Genomic DNA, 24,758 nt, shown 5'->3' with positions numbered 1-24,758 from the left:
TGTGCCCTGAAAGGAAAAAAACTGCAAAACCAAAATTTGGCACCAAAACATATTGCGGAGAGCGCAGACAAAATTTCATTTTTTCAGAAAGTATAAAGACCATATCAAACTGATATATATATTTAGAAAGTTAAAAAAATGGGCTTCTTAGTTCATTTTTGGTAATTTCTTGAAATCAGTTTGGGTTGCTATATTTTTGCATGCGCGTATTGCACTTCGAAATTTACAAAACGCCCCAGTACAGTGAGTGTAATACGCCCCAGTAAATTATGAAGTAAAATACTCATCAACATTTTTTTTAATTGCTATATGCTTAAGAATTGCATTAAATTACAAAAGGACGACACTGCGGCCATTATGGTCAAAAACGAAAATTATTACAGGACCGTTTTTAAAGAAGTTTTGAATTCAGCGCATATCTTGCCATATAGCGTTGCACGAGCTTTTTTTACCATGTATACATACAAAATTGCAACATTTGCGGCCGCAAAGCATTTCAAAATTCTATATTCCAAAATCAAATAATTTCATTTTTCTAATTTAATACATTTGTACCTACTTTTTCCTTAGGGGCGTTTTGTCACTGGTGTGGGGCGTTTTACCCAGCAAATGAGTTACAAAAGGCCCCACTTGAACTTTTTTTGAACGATTTATATATTATATATGCTAACATATTTTAGTACATATGAATATGCCAAAACTAAGAAAAAAGACCATACTTTCTATATTTAACACAAAAACTATTATTTTCCTTAATTTTTTTGGTTTTATTGAAGATTCAAAAAAAGTGGGGCGTATTGTATAGTTTTACCCTAATGCTTTTGCTCTGTCTATTGATTCAAATCAAAAATTTGCTAGATATTACCAAAAACTATGTCAACATTTGTTATAAAACTTTAAATTTTTTTTTTGTCAAAATCAGATAACCTCTCTCAACCACACCTCATTCACCTCTTTAATATTAGTTCATCCCTTATTTGACACTCACTAAATACGAGTTTTATCGAAATAGTCAACAAAACTGTCTAAAAATTCGACTGCCCCACATGTTGTCGTCGTTCATGGTTTTGCACCTTGTTTTTTTTCTAAATAGGACACATGCTCATGTATAGTTTAAGCCAGCATACCTTCATACATACATACGTAAGCCAACATAGCCGAGAGAGAAAGAGGATATGGATTAAATTTACCATCCACTTAAACAAATCCAATTAAATCTATCTGAAAACGCGTCTATTTACGCAATTTAATAATGTAAATGCAGTCAAACACTATAACCAGCCAAATGCAGCAGCATCATCATTGCCATCAACGCCATCAACCACCACTAGAGGGCAGCACAATGTTTCTCTCCCGTAAACATCATCAGTTTTTTTTTTTTTTTGTTTATATGAAAAATACATTTAGGTAGGTGGATAGAAATAGAGTACGAGTAAGAGTATCTACACAAAAATTTTTGTTTGTATGATGATGGTATGACTGAACTAACAGTATATTGTTTTAAGGACAACGCGAGGGAAGCTAAAATAAATTCGAAAATGTGCCATCCAATCTAAACACACGAGAAATCAAATAGAAAATTATCTGATTGAACATTTTCTATATCGAAAGAGAGAAGAGATATAAAGTTAACGTTTAAACAGATGGAACCGAATGGCGAACGGCCCAGCACCGACCAGCCAGCCGACAAGTGCTGCTTAAACCGACGAACGCCCAATTCAATGGATAAACATCATCAATTTCACCCGCGGGAAATACACCGAACACCGCACTGCACCGCACCAAAACTTCGTTCTCTCCCTCCATCCGCTTCGTCACGGTTTTTGGTATAGAAGGGTATATATTTTGCCTAAAGATAACGATGCACAGCCTGGAACATAGGCAATTACCTTTTTGTAATTAGCAACTGGTTTGAGGGATAAGGATGTGTGATATGGGTTTGGAGAGGGTAGAGGGAGGAGGAGGTTCTTTTGCGTGATCAGTTAATTGGAAACCCCATCGAAAAGTCTAAAGCGCGTGGTAATTTCCTGACTAAAAACTCATATTGAAGTTTTGGATTTTATTTTAGTTTATTTTTTTTTATTTTTCAATTTTTGATTCATGTATGAAATAGTGTTTGGTATGAAATTTCAATTAAACTCGCTTAAATACAACCAATAAAATCAACAAATTTCGAATGGACATTGATTTCTGTTTTAAATGGAAAATTTGATGATTTCATCATTTGAACTCGAATGTATGTCATATATTTTTTAGAGTGATATTTGATGTACTGAAAAGATATAGTTTGTTCTACCGTTTAATGTTTACATTTATGAATTTTATGTTTGAAACTTAAACTATCGTCAATAACTTCATGGATTTTCACTAAGAAATTTTGGGCCCCTCTTTATGGATTTTTATTTAGGACCAAAATTAAAGGTACCTGCCAAGCAAACAGGAAAAACTTACTTTTTCCAATCTTTAAAATTTTTTAGATTGCATCCTTCATAGCACCGTTTTCTTAATTTCTCACTTTAACTTTAACATCTCATAGACACTTTTATATTTATTTTAAACAGGTTTAAGTTTTGAATTTTTTTGAAATTTTGTTTTTGTACTGGAACTAATAATATTTTCGTCTTTTTATCTTATATATTTCGTTTGAATAAAATTTAAGATTTTATATGAAGTTTTTTTTAATTTGTTGTAAAGTTAATAAAAAATTAAATTAAAATTAAAAACTATAAGTGTTACAAGTATTTACCTCTCGTTATAGCTATGCTGAAGATTTGGCATATATTAACTTTTCTCATTTTGTAAGCTTGGAATTTTGCAAATCAATATTAATAAACTGCACGATAGGCTAGCACTTGTAGCTCGAAGTAGGTACATACCACACTAGGGCGCATGAATTTCTTTTAAAGTTGAAGTTTCTTAAATTCTTAAAACTTTTATATGGTTTCAAATGAAATGAAAGGTAAGAAAATCGTTTTTCAAAGAATATTAACAACATCATGAATTTGAGTTCCAAAAAAGTACCTATACAATTTTTTTTTTTTTTTTAAATCAAGTTGCGCTTTTCAAATTCAAAATCGCTTTTCAAATTGATGATTTTTTTTTCCAAAAAATCCTCTATAAGCCTCCAAAAACCACTATACATACCAAGTTTGAAACAAGTCAGCCCATCCATTTAGGGCCTTAAATCTAGGCTGTAGCTCCTTATACAGGTAGTCAACAAAACAGTAGTATTAATTGGTATAGCACTTTTTTTTAAGATAGCAAGTTCACTATAATCTACATCTTTCATAAATACTTCCTTATTTAGTATTTTTTAAATCGATTTTTCTTATTCGTTTGATTATTTTCTTTTTCTTTAAAAATATTTTTCATTCCACCAATTCGTAGTATTTTGTCACGCAGAAGAGGTTTGGGTTAAAATCCAGCCATCCTTAATTTTTTTTTGAAATCTCAAATTTTTGAAAATGGATTTCTTTTTAAATATTTTAACTTGAGTTGTTTATTATTACGAAACTATTAAAAAATGGCATTATTATTATTTTTTTATAAAGTCGTAAACGACCATCGTATAACTCTGAATTCTTTTTAATTGCATGCTTCACAAAATTACAATTAATATTACGCTTTGAATGGTTCTTTGCATTTAAAAATGTTTAAAAAGTTTTGACAATATACGAACTTTCGAAAGTATTTGTACTTTAGTACAAATACTTTCGAACAAGTCAGCATTTTATTTATTGTAGATTGTAGTTATTGTGGAAGATGGACAGCAAATTTCGTCAAGTTATAAAATTTTTTACAGAAAAAAGACATCGTTTCATCATTAAATTACGTTGAATTGCCGGGCCCCGGGGTAAGGCTGAATTTTGGAGGCCTCAAATATCAAAGAAGGATAGAAAATAACAAATGAAAAAGTACGTATTCAGCCTACTTTTTGTATCATTTGTTGGTCGCTCAGATTATTCAAGTAACTTTTTTTGGAGCCCTAAGACAATATCTTTATAATTTATTTTTTTGAAGCCCCTGAGGAATTTTTTTTTAATGAAATATTATGTGGCTGACTATACCAATTATGAAAAATTTTCACCTATAAATAAAATGTTTAAACTTTTTTACTTACATAACAACAGTTATTATAAAGGAATAGCAAATTCTTGTAAATTTAAATTAACATTTTTCTCTATAATCAATTAAAATCATACTTTCCTAGATTAAGTATAATTATTGTAAACTAGTAAATTAGTTATGTTAAATAAATAAATAAATAAATTATACATTACATTGCAGAATATAATTTGTCTCTCTTGTGTCCGATTCATGTCAAATAACTTATCTTTTTGCTTCGTAACTTTTATAAGTAACGAACTTTCTGCACTGTCTCCAGTGGGGGCCCTGGCGTTTCGGAGGTCCCGGGGCACCACCCCGCTTGCCCCAGTGGTGTGTACTCCCCTGACTTTAAAGTAGACTTTTAAGCACTGACATTTTATCAGATGGCCTTCTTTTGACCTACAAGTGAAGGAACGTGAGTTTAAGTTCGGTCGAGGCCTCAGGTAAATAAAAGTTTTAAAGTCAATAAAATGACAAATTTAAAATGTCTTTACAAGAAAAAGCAAAACTGATTTGAATTAAAAAAACAAAAATTAATTTAGCTAATAAATAAGACAAACTGAATTTTTGGACAACTGAATTTAGGTATTTTAATTGTCTTATCAGTAGGTTAAAAATAAGTAAGTAGGTAAGTAAATTGATTAGTAAGAATTCTCAAAAGAATATACCTACATCGAATACTTTAAATTTTACTTTTTGAATTTTTAAAATTCTTTAAGATTTGCATTTTCGATCTCCTATATTAATTTGTTTGAATGAGGATTTCTCTTTGTGTCAAACTAGTTCGCTTGTGGATTTGTGTAGCCTTGAGAGGCATGATTTTCCAAACACTGTAAAGGACATACTGAAATATTAGTGATACATTTGCTAATTGAAAAGATTGTGCCGGTAATGTAACCAAAAAACCAAAATTTATGGCGTCAATAACAGTCATCAAATGTCATAATTTGCACCCGGATTTTAAATTATTCACTTTGACTAACCAAAATATCAAAAAAATCCACCCCAAGGTCATTCAAATATGTACACAAATTCAATTCAATTCGAAAAATTATTTCAATTTCCGCTAGCTATTTGCTATTTGCCAGTAACAAATGTAGGTACTTAGGTTAGGAATATGCAAATGTATACGTGAAACTAGAAAACTAAAAAAAAAAAAACCCAAACTTTCTCGTCATCTTGTTTGTCCCCTTTCACAGTGTTTTAGGATAATAAATTCAATTTTTGTTTGCTTAAAGTTACAACGAATCATTGACTTTCTAACTCTGAAAGCTATATCACACACAAACTATGAATGTGTCCAGCTATGAAGCGATCTTCGGTTTTGATGTTGTTTACACCAGAATTCAATTTCATTACACGACCAAAGTCGTCCTCGACATCCACCCAAAAGGTATGTAGGATGAAACAAATCCTCCCTGCACGGAAAAATGCCTTCAAATATACCTACCACATTCGAAAAGACCCAGAGACAGAGTTAAAAGCATAAAAATAATTCCGACTGGCCAAAAATTGGTAAACGAAAAAGTTTTTTTCTTTTTCCAAAAAAACAAACGTAGCTTTCCAGCAGCAATGAAACAAATATTTGTACACCAATCTCGTGGTAAATTCAACCGGCTAGCGGCATTGATAGCAGCAGCAGAGAGTTGAATCCTTCATTCTGCCGGCCGCCACCATTTTTGGTTGGTCATTGGCTATATACATATATTGTAAGGTTGTTTTGGTGCGGGAGGTAAATATTATTGAAAAAGTTTTGTTGGCCAAATAGAAATTATCATAATGAAGCTTACAAAAGTAAAATACCCAGCCACGACGACGAATATAAGTCCAGCAGGACACGGAAGCAAAGAGATAAACAGAATAGAACAGAGCACAGAGCTCCAAGTGGTTTAGCCGGAATTAAAAAAGTTAAAAGAGGATGATGATGGTTGGTCGAAATGCAAATGAAAATTTATTGATTCAACAAATAAGGAGGACATTTTTTTTTCATCTTATTAAGAGACAGACTGAGAGTTAGTTATTTGAATGATGCTTCAAGGTTTTGACATTTTTTGGTGTTGAACAGGAAGAAGAAAAAAAAAAAAAGTGATTCAAAAGTTAGAAGACTATGGCTACTGTTAAACTTTATCAATTTTTCACTTTATTTATACTTTTTCATTATCCTTCAGAAAAAAAATATGGGGAAATGAGCAATTAACCGAATGAGAAAATTAGTAACAAATATGAAAGAAAAATTAGTTGGTAAGAATTTGGTTTAGTTTATTAATAACTTTACACATAAAAACCCTTGCAACAAGTTTCCAAATTAATTTCAATATAATTGTCGATTTCATTCTTAAGCTTCATCTGAAAACGACAGATGTCAATTTTTTCAATTGCAACTAAGAAAGATACGTCCAAAAAAATATTAGTTCATTACCTTTGCCCCTACAGGATACCACATTGTATTTCACATAACTTTACATATTTTATAATATGTCCTGCGGACGAATAAGATGCTTAAAACGATGTGTTATTTGTCAAGTTGAGTTAATAAACTCAGAAGATATGATGGAATACATATTTACTTTTTGAAATTTTTTGCAATTTTGACAATTTTGAGGAGGAAATCTGATTGCACTCTTCTCTTTTTAACATTAGTTCCTCCCTCAAAAGTTATTTGTTCTTATAAAATTTGCCTGTAGAGGGCGCCACGTTGTATTTCATAAAACTTTACATACCCTATAACCTGCGAACGAGTAAGATGGTTAAAATGATGTGTCATTTGTCAAGTTGAGTTAAGAAGCTTAGAAGATATGATGGAATATACAGTGCTGCTAAAAACATTCCGGATTTTTTTGTCATTTTCATCAAATAAAATTTTAAAATACAAAACTGGAACAAAATATTGTTTTAGTATTTTTTCTACATCCTTAATATATCAATTAAGGAATTTGAACACAAAATAATGTTCTTTAATATATTAAAAAAATTTAAAAATCGAAAAATGAAGGAAAGTCAGAATTTCGTCTGTGCAAAACTAACCGGATTTTTCAAGGATTTTGATTCTCGTTGCTGAGGTAACGGTTTTAAGCGTCACTTCTGTAAAATTTTTGTTTGCAGTGACAAACAAAGTTGTTAGCTTTGTGAATTGTACAAATTATTTAATGGAATAACGGAAAAAACGCATTATAGTCATAAAATTCGTTACTAAGTCGTAGAACACTTTCAAGTCGAAATAAAACCAAATGTTATCCCTCTTTGGGATGTTGTAAATTGCAACGTCAAGTGAGTATGATATCGTCAAACAGTAAAAAAGAGAAAAATCAGTTAAAGCAGATCACTAGGGTGGATGCGATAACAAAATATTCCTAAAAACTGATAGGCGAATAAAGAGTTTTTGATTAAAGATCCTTTTGCGACTTCTTAATCGATTTGTGAGGAGCTTAATCTGCTTTCAACATCAAGTACAGTAAGGAAGGCTTTGAGAGATTTGGTATTAATCTCTTTCCGCTCGGAAAAAAGCCATTCCTTAATGCTAAGCATTGTCTAAAGAGGTAGGCAATGAAAGGATCTTAAGAAAAACTTTAAATTTTAAAATGAAAATACTTCATCATGCTTGTATTTACAAAAAATCATCTGAATTGCTTGATAACAAAACGGAAAAATATGTTTTTCAATGATTAAAGCAATTTTAACTTGTTCTATTCCGATTGTAAAATGGCAGCCAGGCGCTAAAACATAGACATGTTTGAAACCAAAAAAAATATGCTCCCTACCGTGAAACTCAGAAGAGGATCATTGATGGTTTGGGGTTTTTTCAGCTGCAGGTTCTACCCCGTTGCACTAAATCAACGGATTTATGAATCATTTCCAGAATGGAGAGATGTTGGAGTCGATAATGGCTCCATAAAAGGAGAAAGAAATGCCTTTACATTGGCTTTTCCTGCAAGTTAAGATGCCAAAAATTCTTAAAAGCTCGTAAAACGGTATTTCATGGTAGACAACACTCCTGGTATGACATAGCCGCAACAATTATCCGACTTGAACCCGATTAAAAAATTTGTGGGTCATCTTTAAGTGACAAGTAGAGAAGAAAAAGCACACCTCAGCAACTAACGTACTTGTAGCTTTGAAAAATAACTAGGAGCATATTCCTAGTTCTATTTTATTAAATTTGGCCGAGTCCAAGTCTCATTGGGGCCAAGCAGTTTTCGAAAACAAAGGTTTCTCAACAAAATATTAACTTTAAACATTAACATTAAAAAATCCGGTTAGTTTTTCACATCCGTAATTCTGGCTTTGCTTCATTTTTCAATTTTTAAATTTTTGTAATGTGTCAAAGATCATTATTTTCTGTTGAAATTGCTTAATTGATATATGAACGACCTAGAAAAAATATTAAAACAATATTTTGTTTCAGTTTTGTGTTTTAAAATTTTATTTGATGAAAATGGTAAAAAAATCCGGAATGTTTTTAGCAGCACTGTATATGGAATTTTTGGCATTTTTTTGTAATTTTGAAAATTTTGAGGAAGAAATAAGATTTTCCAGTTTAGACTCTTTTCTTTTCAACATCTATTCCTCTGCTCTTTACCTAGAAAATGATTTGTTCACATCAAAATTTGCATTTAGAGGGTGCCATTTTGTATTTTATGTAACTTCACATAACCTATAACCTGCCGACGATTAAGATGCTTCCAACGATAGCTCATTTGTAAAATTAAGACAATAAGTTTAGAAGATATGATGGAACATATATGAAATTTTGTTTAAACATTTTTGAAGTTATACTTCTTATGGGAGGGTGGGTATTAGTGTGGTCCACGTTATAAGGCAAAAAAATAAACCATATAATTCATTACTTCCCCACCCATTATTTTGCTACTGACATCAATACCAACAAATGCTGAAAGTTTTAGCCCTCAAAAGTAAAAGGAAGAGGGCGCTCATCAGCTTTGAAATATTAGACTTTGTTACCCTTACCTTACCCTTAATATCTGAATATATCGTATTAGGACTTGGCTTGGGGTTGGAATTTGGCTTAAACATGGTAAGCACGCATGTTCCCGACAACCAAGTAAATGATTTTCATGTTTCTTTGGTTTTGAGTCACTACACCCAGAGAAAAAACGCATAGTAATTTTTAATCCGTTCTACATTGAATCAATGGTGAAAAATATATTCATTAATTTCCTAAAAAGTCGTCCTATGCCTAACTTACAGTTTGTCACATCAATTTTTATAAGTGAGATGGCACAGTGGTAAAGCACAAGCTTGTCAACCCAGGTATAGCAGGTTCGATCCCCAGCGGATGCCAGTTTTACTTTTTTTATTTTTTTAATGTGTGAACAACTGTGATTTAATGTGTGAACAACTTTGATTTAATGTGTGAACAACTTTGATTTAAAGTGTGCTACTTTGATTCAATCATTTTCCACTTTAGGCTAAAAATGTAGTGATTTTCCATTGATTCAAAGTGGTTTAGATTGATTTTACGTTGTTTTTTGGCTCAGTGTAGCTCGTATTTCATTGATTAATTCTGTTTTGTTAGAGTTAAAGCAAAAAATACTTACCAGACGAATTTAAATGAACAAAAATTATCTGTGAAAATATTACTTAACTATTGTTTTTTTATGAAAGAAAAAACATATCATGAAAAACTTTACGACATTATAACTTAATTCAATTGATAAATCAAAGAAAGAGTTAATTACTAGGCATGCGGACCCAGCTATAACAGCATCTGAGAAAAAATTTTGAGCCTGTTGAGCGCCCACTTACACTTCACCTAAAAAGCTGAAATTTCACGTGTGTAATACAAAACACATATGCAACCAATTTTTGAGTGGGGAACAATGGAAATGTAAAAACCAAAAAATTGGACCACCCTAGTGGGTATGAAAATTTACTTTTTGACAAGAATGTCAAAGGGATTATGACCCTGGGTAGCAGGGCTGTCGTTTCACCTTTAGAGTAGGCAGTACTTTAGTATTTACAAATGCAGTACGCCGCAGTACGGCAAACATAAAACACACAACACGTTGCAAGTTACATGTTTCATGTGGCAAGTTGCATGTGACAAGTCGTATGTGGCAAGTTGCATGTGGCAAGTTGCATGTGGCAAGTTGTATGTGGCAAGTTGCGTGTGGCAAGTTGTATGTGTCAAGTTGCGTGTGGCAAGTTGCATGTGGCAAGTTACATGTGGCAAGTTGCATGTGCAAGTTGCATGTGGTAATTTCCATGTGGCAAGTTGCCAGGGTTGCAAAAAGCTCATAGCTTAGCTCATTTGAGCTGAGCTGAAAGTGAGCTGAGCTGAAAGTGAGCGCCCCAACTTCCAACGCCTATATCTCGGAATTTTGAAGAAAATGAAAAAATTTTTTGATGCCAAAAGGTAGCGGGGACTTTAACCTACATTTGGGTACAATTTCCATCCCTGTAGGTCCACGCGTTCTCAAACCGGGAGAACTTAAAAGTAAAAAAAAAAATAAGCACGATTCTGAAAAAATAGGCATGATGTGGCGGTTTAACATGGAAGGCGATTTTTTAAAAATCTGACAATGTGCAAAGCGTAGGCCCATGACACAAGCTATCATTTGGCATCACTCCCAAAAATTGCTCTCAAGCGGTTTAGCTTCCAGGAGCGTTCAAAGATTCGGGGATTTTTCGAAAAAAAAATTTTACTCCAACTTTCAAACGCGATTTTCTCGGAATTTTGAAGAAAATCGAAAAACCGGATTATACCACTATCGGCTAGCTGAGAATATAAGCTTTCATATGGCACCACTCCCCTGTCTCTAGATCAAAGCGTTCCAACGCCTATATCGCGGAATTTTGAAGAAAATGAAAATAAATTTTTTTGATGCCAAAAGGTAGCGGGGACTTTAACCTACATTTGGGTACAATTTCCATCCCTGTAGGTCCACGCGTTCTCAAACCGGGAGAACTTAAAAGTAAAAAAAAAAAAATAAGCACGATTCTGAAAAAATAGGCATGATGTGTCGGTTTAACATGGAAGGCGATTTTTTTAAAAATCTGACAATGTGCAAAGCGTAGGCCCATGACACAAGCTATCATTTGGCATCACTCCCAAAAATTGCTCTCAAGCGGTTTAGCTTCCAGGAGCGTTCAAAGATTCGGGGATTTTTCGAAAAAAAATTATACTCCAACTTTCAAACTCGATTTTCTCGGAATTTTGAAGAAAATCGAAAAACCGGATTATACCACTATCGGCTAGCTGAGAATATAAGCTTTCATATGGCACCACTCCCCTGTCTCTAGATCAAAGCGTTCCAACGCCTATATCGCGGAATTTTGAAGAAAATGAAAATAAAATTTTTGATGCCAAAAGATAGCGGGGACTCTAGCCTACATTTGAGAACAACTCCCATCCCTGTAGGTCCACGCGTTCTCAAACCGGGAGAACTTAAAAGTAAAAAAAAATAGGCACGATTCTGAAAAAATAAGCATGATGTGGCGGTTTAACATGGAAGGCGATTTTTTAAAAATCTGACAATGTGCAAAGCGTAGGCCCATGACACAAGCTATCATTTGGCATCACTCCCAAAAATTGCTCTCAAGCGGTTTAGCTTCCAGGAGCGTTTAAAGATTGGTGGTTTTTTCGAAAAAAAAAAAAATTTACCCGAACTTTCAAAACCGATTTTCTCGGAATTTTGAAAAAAGTCGAAAAACCGGATTGTACCGGAATTTTTTTTTTATGATAAAAAAAGAAATATTTTACTAAGAAAATAGAAATATATTTACTATCAAAAACACCAAGAGAAAAGATCACGAAAAATTATCTGTCTTATTTATAAAAATACCTATGTGTTAAAATAATTCCATTAATAACTAGAACCAAACATCTTAAGCTATGGTGTTATATAAAAGTTTAAAATATCTTCATATTTCATTATACTTTCCAAATAAAAATCAATGTATCCTCTCACCCATCACAGCTCAGCTCAGTTCACTTTACCTTAGCTCACCCAACAGCTCAGCTAAGCTCACCGACAGCTCAGCTCACCCAACAGCTCAGCTCAACCATCAGCTCAGCTCACTTTCAGCTTAGCTCAAATTAGCTGAGCTATGGTACATAGCTCAAAAGTGAGCTAGCTCAAAATTTGAGCTGAGCTGCGAGCTGAGCTCAGCTCACTTTTGAGCTTTGTAGCAACCCTGCAAGTTGCATATTGCCACTACTAGTGCTGAAGCACACACAATCCTCATAAAATTACCATATAGCATATTTTATGCACAATTTGTTTACTTTCGTTAAGCATATACCGTACGTTCTGAACCGCACAACATGAGTAAATTTCACAAATTAAATTGAAAACTACATGGACGCAAGGAGGATGAAAGAATTAATTTATTGTTCACTTGATAAAAATGTAAAAAACGAAGTGTGGATTAATTTATTTAATAATAGAAATTAAAAATATCAAATGAAATGCTTATATATATAATACTGAATGAGAAGTATAACTTCAGTCGCGTGTACATGTGTACACACACTCTTTTTTTTCAAATTTTGACAATGTTGGATGAGGAAATCAGATTTCCCAAATTGGACTCTTTTTTTTCAAAATTTTTTGTTCCTCTGCTGTTTATTTCCTATTAATAGCTCCTAGTAAGAAGACCACTTAATTATTTCTTGTCTTATTCTAAAAAGACATTTTTCGTTTTTTTTTTTTTTTTTTTTTCATTTAAATCTAATCAAATGATTTAAGCTCTTAATTGAATAATGGAAAGAATTTGAACAAAATTTACACTGGCTACTCTCTTGACCCTCGTTTAAATTCGAATATGACCCACAACAGATACCTATAATTAGTTTAACAAAAATTTAAAAAATACATAAGCTTAAGAATTGTGTACAACTCGTAAATGTATCTAACACACATTCAAAGTAGTTCTTGAGCCTGTGTAAAAGTAATCAAGACAATTTGAAAATAATTATTATTATTATCAATGTGACGAGTGACGACGATGATATTCGCATTCTATACCTTACTATCAAAAGTCGTAAGAGCATTTATTGTTGCAACTTTTCATACCTACTTCACTCTCATCATAATAAGCCTATAAAGTCATGCCTTTGTCTTTCTTGACTTGAATAATTGTGTTCTGCATAACAATTGATTTAAATTTTTTGTTGTTTTTCTTTCTTTCTTACTACCAACACAATAAATGGATGCTGTTTGTATGGTTGTGTGAGTTTGCTCTTAAATTGGTATAAATTTGTTAATTGATTCTTTCCCCCAAAACGTAAAGATACTCGTTTTTTTTTTTATTATTTCTATAGGTACGAATACCAGCATAATTTTGTTGTTGTTAAGTAGGTAAGTAGGGGGTTTTGAGTGAAATTTATAGTAGTTGGTTGTACGAGTGAGTAGTGTATAGTTTGTTAGTAGTAATTTGAAACTTAAATGATATTGATGATAATGATGCAGATCATTAGTCTTACCTTTAACGCAGTGAAGCTTGATTTTTTAAGTTGACGATGATTTATAAATAAATGAAGGCGTCTCTCATACACACATATAAGTTAATAGGGGTTGATTCTGTTAACTTTTGTTGAAATCAAGGTAGTATAAGTTATAAATATAGTCAAGTCGAAAAATTATTGCCAGACTTATATTTTATAAAAAAGCATAAATTTTGTAAAAAGCAATTTTGTTTAGTACAATATTGAGATTGAACCAGAATTATCTCAGCCAAATATGTCAAAAAGGGTTAAAAGTGCTTAAGAAATAGTTATTTGTAAACAATCAAGAAACGCACATTTTGTCAAGAATTTTTACAACAACTAGATTTCTTAAATTATTTTATAAATTTATAAATTTAAATTTTGAAAATTTATTCGAAGCCAGTTTCGATTCTAAAAGTTATTGAAGTAATTTTTTGAAAATTCGCGCAAATTTTGTAAATTACTTTATAAATTGAAACACGTGTCAATTTAAAAAAAAATCTGCATTAAGTTTTCAAAAACTTCTAATTTTGATTTTTCAAAATCCAAATTTTGATTTTTCTAAACTGCTTTTGAAATTTATTTTATAAAGCTGGCTTTTGAACATTAATAAAGAATCTTACGAAAATTAATGAGCAACCCCATTTTTGAAAACTTGGTAGAATAATTTTTCGAAAATTTAACTCGAATAATTTAATGAGATAGTCTTAAAATATAAACAATATTTAGGTTGATTTGTCTGAACGTGACGGTGCAATATAAAACTTAATACAAAGTAAAACAAATCACTTAACTTATTTCGAAAAATTGATTTTTCAAAAAAAAAAGAAATATTAAAATGTTTTTTTTTTTTTTTTAATACTATTTAAGGTTACCTACTTTGATAAGTCGTTTAAAACTATTTTTTTGTCTTCCTAAACTAAATAGTCAGCGTCCAAATTAAAGCCATTTACTATTTCAACAAAAGATTTTTTTTAAGTGCTGGCAGCATCATGGGGGAGCGAAAAACATAAATAATAATAATACAAAAAAAAAAAAAACTGTAGGGTATTAACATGAATTAGTATTTATCATTCAAGTGTTGGTAAAATCATCTGGAATTGGTTTTATCTCAACGTACATTAAGAATAATAACGAACAATGAACAAGGTTCATATTTGAATTTCAATTTCATTCCGGCTGGAAGCTGTGTAAAAAACTCACTCGTTTTTCTACTTAAATTGGCACAAGATGAATCCGCGTATTGCGCATCATGAGTATGACGCATCTTGAGTTATTATTTATAAAACAAAAAAATACCACTACTCAAATCTTTGTACAAGTTATATTGTAAGATGAGGGATGTCGTACTTCAGATTTTGTTATTCGATTTCGTACACACTCAGTTTCGTATTAACAATCCAAATAAGTTTCACTTTCATAAAACTATAACGCACATATTCGAAGTCGCATTGTTTTGGTGGATGAGCGGATGGTTCTTTATTGTAAAGATTGATGGTGGTTATGGTATGGAAGAAGAGCATCAATGCGGGCATTAATTACTTCCGGTAGCACAGTGGAACCCAAGATAATATTAGTAAGAGGCAACGCAAATAAATGTATTAACTTTAGGCATCATCCCTTTGTTTTCCATCAAAATTCAAAAGGAGGTTCGATTCAGGTCTTCAAACTATGAAATAAGAGAGAAAGAAATTTTTTTACGTGCTAGAGTAAATTTCGCATCCGGTTTTTTTTTATTTGTATGCATAACTTGTCGAAAAGTACGAATAATTGGCGTGAAAAGTGGGTACATTTTGAGCTGTGACTGCATTTTGTTTGAATTTTTATGACTTTTTTTTGAATTTTTTGCATTTTTCTCAAAACTGAAGGGTGTTCGGGCAAAACGGACTTGAAATTCGAATTCAGAGGGTCCAAAAACAATAGAAAGATAGGTCTGGTTCCTGGTACATGAAACTTTCTTTTTTGTGTCGCGGGGATATGACAGCGACATTTCGCGACAGTGCCAGCAGACAAAAAAAAATTGTATGTACCAGGAACCAGAACTATCTTTCTATATGTTTTTGAATCCGAATTTCAAGTCCGTTTTATCCGGTCACCCTCCAGTTTTGAGAAAAATCTAGAAAAGACCCCAAAAAAACTTCCTTTTTTTTGAGTTTTTTGCATTTTACTCAAAACTGGAGGGTGACAGGGCCAAACGGACTTGAAATTCAGATTCAACGTGCCCAAAAACATGTAGAAAGATAGGTCTGGTTCCTGGTACATGACACTTTTTGAAGTTATACTTCTTATGGGAGGGTGAGTATGAAAATTTACTTTTTGACAAGAATGTCAAAGGGATTATGACGCGATCACCCTGGGTAGCAGGGCTGTCGTTTCACCTTTAGAGTAGGCAGTACTTTAGTATTTAAAAATGTTCGCCGCAGTAGCAAACATAAAACACACAACACGTTGCAAGTTACATGTTTCATGTGGCAAGTTGCATGTGGCAAGTTGTATGTGGCAAGTTGCGTGTGGCAAGTTGCATGTGGCAAGCTGCATGTGGCAAGTTGCATGTGGCAAGTTGCATGTGGTAATTTCCATGTGGCAAGTTGCAAGGGTTGCAAAAAGCTCACATTTCAGCTCAGCTCAAATTTGAGCTAGGTACCATAGCTTAGCTCATTTGAGCTGAGCTGAAAGTGAGCGCCCCAACTTCCAACGCCTATATCTCAGAATTTTGAAGAAAATGAAAAAAAAATTTTTTAGATGCCAAAAGGTAGCGGGGACTCTAACCTACATTTGGGTACAACTCCCATCCCTGTAGGTCCACGCGTTCTCAAACCGGGAGAATTTAAAAGTAAAAAAAAAAAATAGGCACGATTCTGAAAAAATAGGCATGATGTGGCGGTTTAACATGGAAGGCGATGTTTTAAAAATCTGACAATGTGCAAAGCGTAGGCCCATGACACAAGCTATCATTTGGCATCACTCCCAAAAATTGCTCTCAAGCGGTTTAGCTGCCAGGAGCGTTCAAAGATTCAGGGATTTTTCGAAAAAAAGTTTTACCCCAACTTTCAAACGCGATTTTCTCGGAATTTTGAAAAAAATCGAAAAACCGGATTATACCACTATCGGGTAGCTGAGAATATAAGCTTTCATATGGCACCACTCCCCTGTCTCTAGATCAAAGCGTTCAAACGCCTATATCGCGGAATTTTGAAGAAAATGAAAATAAAATTTTTGATGCCAAAAGGTAGAGGGGACTCTAACCTACATTTGGGTACAACTCCCATCCCTGTAGGTCCACGCGTTCTCAAACCGGGAGAATTTAAAAGTAAAAAAAAAAAATAGGCACGACTCTGCAAAAATAGGCATGATGTGGCGGTTTAACATGGAAGGCGATTTTTTAAAAATCTGACAATGTGTAAAGCGTAGGCCCATGACACAAGCTATCATTTGGCATCACTGCCAAAAATTGCTCTCAAGTGGTTTAGCTTCCAGGAGCGTTCAAAGATTCGGGGATTTTTCGAAAAAAAAATTTACCCCAACTTTCAAACGCGATTTTCTCGGAATTTTGAAAAAAGTCGAAAAACCGGATTGTACCGAAATTTTTTTTATGATAAAAAAAGAAATATTTTACTAAAAAAATAGAAATATATTTACTATTAAAAAAACCAAGAGAAAAGATCACGAAAAATTATCTGTTTTATTTATAAAAATATCCATGTGTTAAAATAATTCCATTAATAACTAGAACCAAACATCTTAAGCTATGGTGTTTTATAAAAGTTTAAAATATCTTCATATTTCATTATACTTTCCAAATAAAAATCAATGTATCCTCTCACCCATCACCCATTAAGCTGAGCTGTGAGCTGAGCTCAGCTCACTTTTGAGCTTTGTAGCAAACCCTGCAAGTTCCATATTATAACATAAGTAAATTTCACAGAATAAATTGAAAGCTACATGGACGCAAGGAGGATGAAAGAATTAATTTATTGTTCACTTGATAAAAATGTAAAAAAACGAAGTGTGGATTAATTAATTTAATAATAGAAATTAAAAATATCAAATGAAATTCATTTACATATACTGAATGAGAAGTATAACTTCAGTCGCGTGTACATGTGTACACACACTCTTTTTTTTGTTTTGTGTGCCGGTGTTATTTTACAAATTTCAATTAAGGAAATTTGTCAAAGAAGTTTGTTTTTTGTTTTTTTAATTTGCCGCTTTTTTAGTAATGGACGATAGGATTAAAATGAGGAAAACTGAAATGAAAAGTAATAAGAAATGCAATTTTAAATGATCGCATTTTTTATTTTCTTATGTTACTTTCTTTTTTTTTGGATTTCCTTGCAATTCTTCTTGCAGTTTTGTGTTTTTTTTTCGTTGTGAGTTTTAAAATAATAATTTTGGACCACCCTAATGTGTGTTTTTTTTGTGACGACGTGTTCTTTTCTAAATTACCTAATTCATATTTATAATGCTTATTAAATGAAAAAGAACTTACAAAAATAAGAAGGTTGCAAATGAATACAAACAAAAATGTAAAAGAACGAAAAGTAGGTACGCAAAGAATGCAAACAAAAGAATGAAAAATATGATTGCAATGAAAAGAATGAAGTCGCATACTTAAATAGAATTCATAAATACAGTCTTTTTTATTGATTTCTTCAATACTTGTTTTGAAATTTGATTCAAAATGATTGCAAGCATTTACAACCCTTTGGTACAGTATAGAATTTAGGAAATTACAATTATTGCTATAATCCAGTCAAATAAGGGTTTAACCTCGGAATGAATGTTAGTAGAAATTTTTTTTGCTCAATATCTTCCTTTTGCCATTCTATAACATATCTCAAAAGTCTAGAAAAATCTCATGTCCGCTTATCGCGATTTCAAGGTCAAATCGCGAAATGGAGATTTTCAAAATTAGCAAAAATAGGCTATGGTATTATATACACATATGATACATGATTTCAAGGTATTTTTTAATGCTGATTCCAAAAACTCTAAAATCAAGACAATCTGACGTCTCTGGAAAAAGTTATACCTGTTTTTCATCTTTCAACCCATATTATTATAACAGTTGCTAACTTACTACCGAAAAACCCTTAAAAGTAATGGTAACGGAATCATATTTTGCATGAGGGTTTTCATATCCATTATCATTAAGAATCAAAACAATGCAATGCAAAAAAACATTTATATCTATGACAAAATGGTATTTTTTGAGAAAAGGGGAAATTTTAGGATGTGCACTAAAAAACATTCTGGTACAATCTTGGAATTAGTGCTCATAGGCTAATTTTTTGGTTTCTATGTTTGTTTGGATATTCTATAACTTATGTCAAAAATCTAAAAAAAATCTCATGTCCGCAAGTTCTAATTTTCCAGGTTATACTAAGTTAGGTGCAGATTTAAAAAAAATAATAAGAAAACTTTAGATTCTTATATGTATACCAACATAACCCATATCATTTCAAGGTATTTTTTAACGCTGATTCCAACAAAACCCACAAACAAATCAATATGACCATCCCTGAAAAGTAATGTACCTTATTCATGTTGATCTGACACAAATATCTGAAGAGTAGTTTTTCAATTTTTTCAAATCTGCACCTTATCTTCAAACCAAGAAAATTAGGACTTGCGGACATGAGATTTTTTTAGATTTTTTAAGGGTAGTTAAAGAATATCCAAACAAAGATTAAAATGAAAAAATTAGCCTATTACCACTTATTCCTAAGATGAACAAGAATCTTCTTTAGTGCATATCCTAAAATTTGCCCCTCCATCAAAAAATACCATTATTTCGTAGGTATATATATTTTTTGTAATGGATTGTTTTGATTTTTAATAATGATGTATTCTAAAATCTTCATACAAAATTTGGTTCATCTACCATAACTTTTAAGGGTTTTTCGGCAGTAAGTTTGCAACTGTTATAATAATATGAGTTGACAGATGAAAAACAGGTATAACTTTTTCCAGAGACGTCAGATTGTCTTGATTTTAGAGTTTTTGGAATCAGCATTAAAAAATACCTTGAAATCATGTATCATATGTGTATATAATACCATAGCCTATTTTTGCTAATTTTGAAAATCTCCATTTCGCGATTTGACCTTGAAATCGCGACAAGCGGACATGAGATTTTTCTAGACTTTTGAGATATGTTATAGAATGGCAAAAGGAAGATATTGAGCAAAAAAAATTTCTACTAACATTCATTCCGAGATTTACCCATTTTTTCTCCTTATTTTACTGTATTACTATTCGACATAGAAATTCAGTTAAACAAATTATTTTTGTGTTGTACTTGAGAAATAAAGCCATATTCTCCACTCCTGCCATAAAACCTTTTTTTTTTTAATTTTTTGATTTTCTATTATAAAAAACTTAGCAAAATTTCCAAAAAACTAATTTTGAAAAAAAAAAAAAAAATATATACCTATTTAAAAATCTTTTTTCGTATTGAAACTAATAAATCACATAGTGACTTCTGCTGAGTCCATTTAAGAATATCACTCAAAACTCAATTTACATAAATTTTCTCATAAAAGTCTTTCAATATTGTAATCTATACGTATTTACTATAAAAAATGCCTTTTGAGTAATTTCGGTCCCACTGTGTTTCTTCTACTCTTTAATACATACGAGTAAAATAATTTGAGTGCATATCTTGGCATATTCAGATGGGGGCTGTTCGAGTGGGTGAGAATGTGATGTGATGCTGGCTGATGCTGTTGCTGTGTTATTGATGCCAATTCGCCGTTGTTGAATATGAATCTCTCTCTTTTCTAACATCGTTCTACATGGAGATTGCCAATGTTGGGAATTATCGATTTTCCAATTTTTGGTCGTTTTTGTGAATGTTTTTTTCTCATTCACATTGAAGAAAAGCATCCACTAAAGTAGACTAACACTAACAACAACAAACAAGAAAACAATTGACTACAATCTTAATAAAAACGAACAACGTAAACGAACAATAATAAGTTTTTACGCCCTGGAATCTGTGTGCTCTGAACTTTTTTAGTTCTAGGGTGGTAGCGATACGAAGTGGTAGTATAGAAATTTCAGAGAGAGACTGAACAATATTGGTACAAAAAATAGAATAAAATTAAATCAATGACAAACGAGAACGAAAGAAAAAAACTTAAGAAGGTTATAATCACAATGTAGAGTATTTGCTATAATTTGTTGACAAATTAACAAGAATAATCTCAGTGTTGTTAATTATAGACAGAAAATATTGCAACAACAAATAAAAACAACAAAACCAAACCGACTCCATCGGCATCGGCATACAACATTGTTCGAAATTAATCTTAATTCGGCGCAGTAGTGTATCTGTATCCACAACTTAGCATTCGGTATTGGTTGGTTGTCAGTTGTGTAGTTAACCAACTCTCGGTTCTCGAAGTCTGGTGGCAGTATTTTAAATTGTGAAGGTACCTAAGTTTGTTTTTATTTTTTTTTGCGTGCCACTGCTGCGCATTCTATTTTTAATCAAAGCAGATTTTTTCTAATAAAAAATCTTTAAAGTAAATTCAAATATCTAAACTCGCGCCTTTTACAACAACACAACACAACACAGAGTGTAAATGGCATTTGCAAGGCACAATATCGAAAAGAATCGTCTGATTGAAATGGTTCGTCAGAATCCGATTCTGTGGGATTGCCGGCTGCCGCATTACAAACGCTCGGATAAGAAAAAAGATATCAAATGGTGTGAGCTGGGGCGAGCGTTTAATGTGTCCGGCGAACGTGTCCAGAGGACATTCACATCGCTGCGAGAGATATTTCGACGTGAGCTGAATCATGAGAAGTTGCTTGGAGCTAGATTCACATCTAAATGGGAGTACTATGGGGCGATGAGTTTTCTGAAGGATGTAATAAGGGAACGAAAGTGAGTATTGAAAAAAATTGAGATACCTAACCTAACTTGTTGACATCATAGATAGCTACTATCATTTTCTATCTTTCTATTATATTGAAAAAGACTGTTGGGGTGTTTGAATTGTATATAGTTGTTGACAAATTAGATTTGAAAAAAAAAATGTGTTTTGATTTATTGGTTTTTAGTATCAAAAATGTAAACAAACTGATATTGGAATATGGGATTTGGGAATTTTTTGTTTTGTTTTTGGGGGTATAAACACAATTTATGTTAATAAAAAGAGAAAGTGACTTAAGAAATTCAAAACTGATTTCATTTAAATATTGTATAGATTTAAGGTATAGTTAAAGAAAATCTATCGGTAAAATAGATAATACTTAAATTGAGTTTTGAAGTCCCAAACGTCAATGTTTAGTATTATTTTTAAACTAAGGGTGGACAATTATTGCCAAATGACCAATTTGGAAAATCAAGTTTACTATCAAAAACGGCTCTTAAGAAATTGATTAAAAAAAAACTGTGTGCTTTGGAAAATAAGGTCCTACTTTTGAAATTTTACAAAAAAAATATTATTGAACCAATATGAACTGTATACCTAAGAATTCAAATCCGAAGTCGACATAAATCTTTGACGTCACGTGTTTGAAATATAAAAAGCTCAAAATTTAGAATGTTAAAATCTATATTAGAAAAGTATATTTTGGTTAACTGAAAAAATAAATTCTCAGTTTTATTGAACATTGAATTTTTGTTTTACATGAAATATCATCTTTTCTAATATTTAATTAAAAACATAGTTGGCAACCATATAACCCCAAAATACTCAATTTTTTATGAAATATAAATGGAAGAGATGTCAAAATGGTGCTAATTTACAAAAATATCCATGAAATAGCGTAATAAAATATCTAAAAGTGTGTTTTACTAATTTGGCACTTTTTGGACTTTGTTTTAAAAATTTTTGATTTTTTTGTATAAAATATGAATCTATATCTATTATATGAATCTATATTTAAGATCTAAAACACTTTTGACCAGAATTAAGCCAAATTTCTAGCTTATATACTATTTTTAAATAGAAACTCCTAATTAAAGGCTTATCCTAGCCGCCATTTTGGGGCAGCCATTTTGAATAAAGAAAATTCTATTTGAAGAAAAGAAAAGGCAGCTTTTTCGTATTCTCCATACAAATATTCTTCGAGTAAATGAATTTTGACACCAAAAATCACCAAAGGCACCACTGTGCGGGGCCTTGTTCCCAGCTTATTACACCAGTTACATTAACTACAACAACGACCTTAAATATTAATTGGTGCGGACTATTGCGCTATTCGAAACACTTTTTTTTTGAAAAATTGCACTACTTAGACCATAACAAGTATTTTCCGACGTTTGATCGGATTCAAATATTGGTTTTTGAGATCGCTAATGAAGTTGATGTAGTAAGCTCTGAAACAGGCCCCTGGTCAATGATTTTTTTAAAATTTTATTTTCATATGTCGAAAACACTATATATAACGAACAAGACTTATCAGGGGTTTTGTGTTCCGAAGCTCTGAATCCGACGTTAGTTTGGTTATGGTCTTATCATTGGGCCTGTTTTTCGTCAAGATACATCAAGTCCATCGAATACATTTAGTACATCGATGACTCTACAAAAGCAATAGCAAATCTTGGAAAATATTGTTTGTGGTCGGACTAATTAAGAAATACTAAAATTTTATCCGTGAAGTTCGATGGCACGGACATGTTGTAGTTTAAAGTCATTGATATAGCTGATACACTTGGGCCAGAAATTGGCCCCAGGTCGTGATTTTAGATAAAGTGCAAAATACCACACAAAAAAAGAGTTTTATTTTATATTGTGCCGATGTAATTTTTCAAAAACGGCGTGAGTGTCTGCCAAATTTATTTTTCAAAAACTTTTTTATTTAAATAAATGACTTTGACAGTTTTGACTTACAAATAATTTGCAATTGCTTTTTTGATACAGATTAAGTTTTTGAAAACCGTCACTGTAATTTTTAAGAAACAATAAACATTTCTATATTTATGTATGTTTTATGTGACCTAGAAAATTTTTTGATGCGATTTCGAAAAATGATTTAGGGAAAAAAAGACTGTGTAACAAAACAAGTAAACGATTTTTCGAGTAAAAGCTTTTACTTCTTTTCATGCATATTCAGCTTTCCGAAATGAAAATGTAAAATTTTTTTGTTAATTGTGATAAAACTGTCTTTCAGAAACTTGGTATTAAAGATATAAAATTAACTTAAAATACATTCGAAAAGCATTAGATTCAGAACCCGTTTCATTTTCATGTTTTAAGTGTTTCTTCTAAAACTAAATGAAATAATTTCCTATAGGATTTCACATTTGAAATAAAATATTTTGAGAAATTACTTATCTTTCATCATCAAGTCGATAAAAGATATTACTTATCACAAGTTCATATTAAAAACTTGTCAAGAACTATTTTACATAATCTTCAAACAAAAATCTTAAAGTAATCTTTTGTATCAATCTAGAAAAAGAAGCCTCTATTGATTTAAATGCTCCAAATCTTCTTATTTACCATTGATCAAATAAAGTTTAAAATCTGAACAGAACTTTTTCATTTTTCAGAACCCGAGAACGCTTTCGTCGAGATGGTTTATTCAAAGACATTATCAATGAATACAATTGTAATGAGAAACATCAAAATAAAAATGGCTCAAATCTAAAACCAGATGTTATAATGAATGATTCTCCACCTCCATTAAATCATGAGATTTCTTCATCCCGATCATCAACACCATCAATATCAATCAAAGAAGAACCAACCGATCATGATGGTGATGATGAATGCAATGACGATCTTCCAAAACCAGCTAAACGTCGTCGTAAAAATCCACCACAAACCTTACCAACAAATAATGAGCGTTATCCTCAAAATGGATCACCAACAAATGGTGGACCATCAGGATCTACATCAAATTACCAAGGACAAAATGCTGTTAAAAATCAATCATCATATATAAATTATACCAAAAAATCAAGTGATGACGATGATGAAAGCGAAGAAGAACAAACCAAAGTTATAAAACAAACACCACGAGAAATTCTCTACACAAAATTTGGAGAGTTTTTATCAGCCCGACTGAATACACTAAATGAGACTGTTGCTAATGAATTAATGAATAGAATTTTATTATTAGTTGCTGAAAATCGATAAAAAATAGTTATTATTTTTAAGTTTTTGGAGAGTTTGTAGATTTACACACATTTATAAAAATTTCTTTACAAAAGTCAAAATGTATTAGATTTAAGCAAAAGAAG

The 24,758-nt window shown here is 31.8% G+C and overlaps 2 protein-coding genes across 4 annotated transcripts in view; one reads left to right on the top strand and one right to left on the bottom strand.

Moving 5' to 3' along the window:
• Positions 1-20,344, bottom strand: part of LOC129919338 (uncharacterized) — a 26,069-nt gene extending 5,725 nt beyond the window's left edge. Inside the window, exon 1 of the mRNA XM_056000197.1 lies at positions 20,195-20,344. Within this exon, the coding sequence (XP_055856172.1) occupies positions 20,195-20,344 (150 nt within the window). The remainder of the gene's footprint in view (positions 1-20,194) is intronic.
• On the top strand, positions 20,225-24,758 carry LOC129918622 (uncharacterized). Of its 3 annotated transcripts, none has more exons than XM_055999245.1 (3): positions 20,225-20,991; positions 21,138-21,449; positions 24,048-24,758. In XM_055999245.1, the coding sequence occupies exons 2-3, from the start codon at positions 21,145-21,147 to the stop codon at positions 24,652-24,654; spliced, it is 912 nt and encodes a 303-aa protein (XP_055855220.1). In that variant the 5' UTR covers positions 20,225-20,991; positions 21,138-21,144; the 3' UTR covers positions 24,655-24,758. The 3 variants fall into 3 exon arrangements, with proteins under 3 accessions (XP_055855220.1, XP_055855219.1, XP_055855221.1); XM_055999244.1 differs by having other exon boundaries at positions 20,226-20,991; positions 21,086-21,449; XM_055999246.1 differs by having other exon boundaries at positions 20,228-20,991; positions 21,086-21,449; positions 24,066-24,758.

Source organism: Episyrphus balteatus, chromosome 4, assembly GCF_945859705.1.
Source record: "Episyrphus balteatus chromosome 4, idEpiBalt1.1, whole genome shotgun sequence".
In the NCBI taxonomy this organism is placed as follows: Eukaryota; Metazoa; Arthropoda; class Insecta; order Diptera; family Syrphidae; genus Episyrphus; species Episyrphus balteatus.
The sequence above is the reverse complement of the archived record's forward strand: the minus strand, read 5'-3'. Positions and strand labels throughout refer to the sequence as shown.

Bases quoted from the DNA above. Each gene is read 5' to 3' on its own strand.
- LOC129918622 (XM_055999245.1), top strand. From the start codon at position 21,145: ATGGCATTTGCAAGGCACAATATCGAAAAGAATCGTCTGATTGAAATG. The intron at 21,450-24,047 runs GTGAGTATTGAA...AAATCTGAACAG, and splicing joins GATGTAATAAGGGAACGAAA to AACTTTTTCATTTTTCAGAA.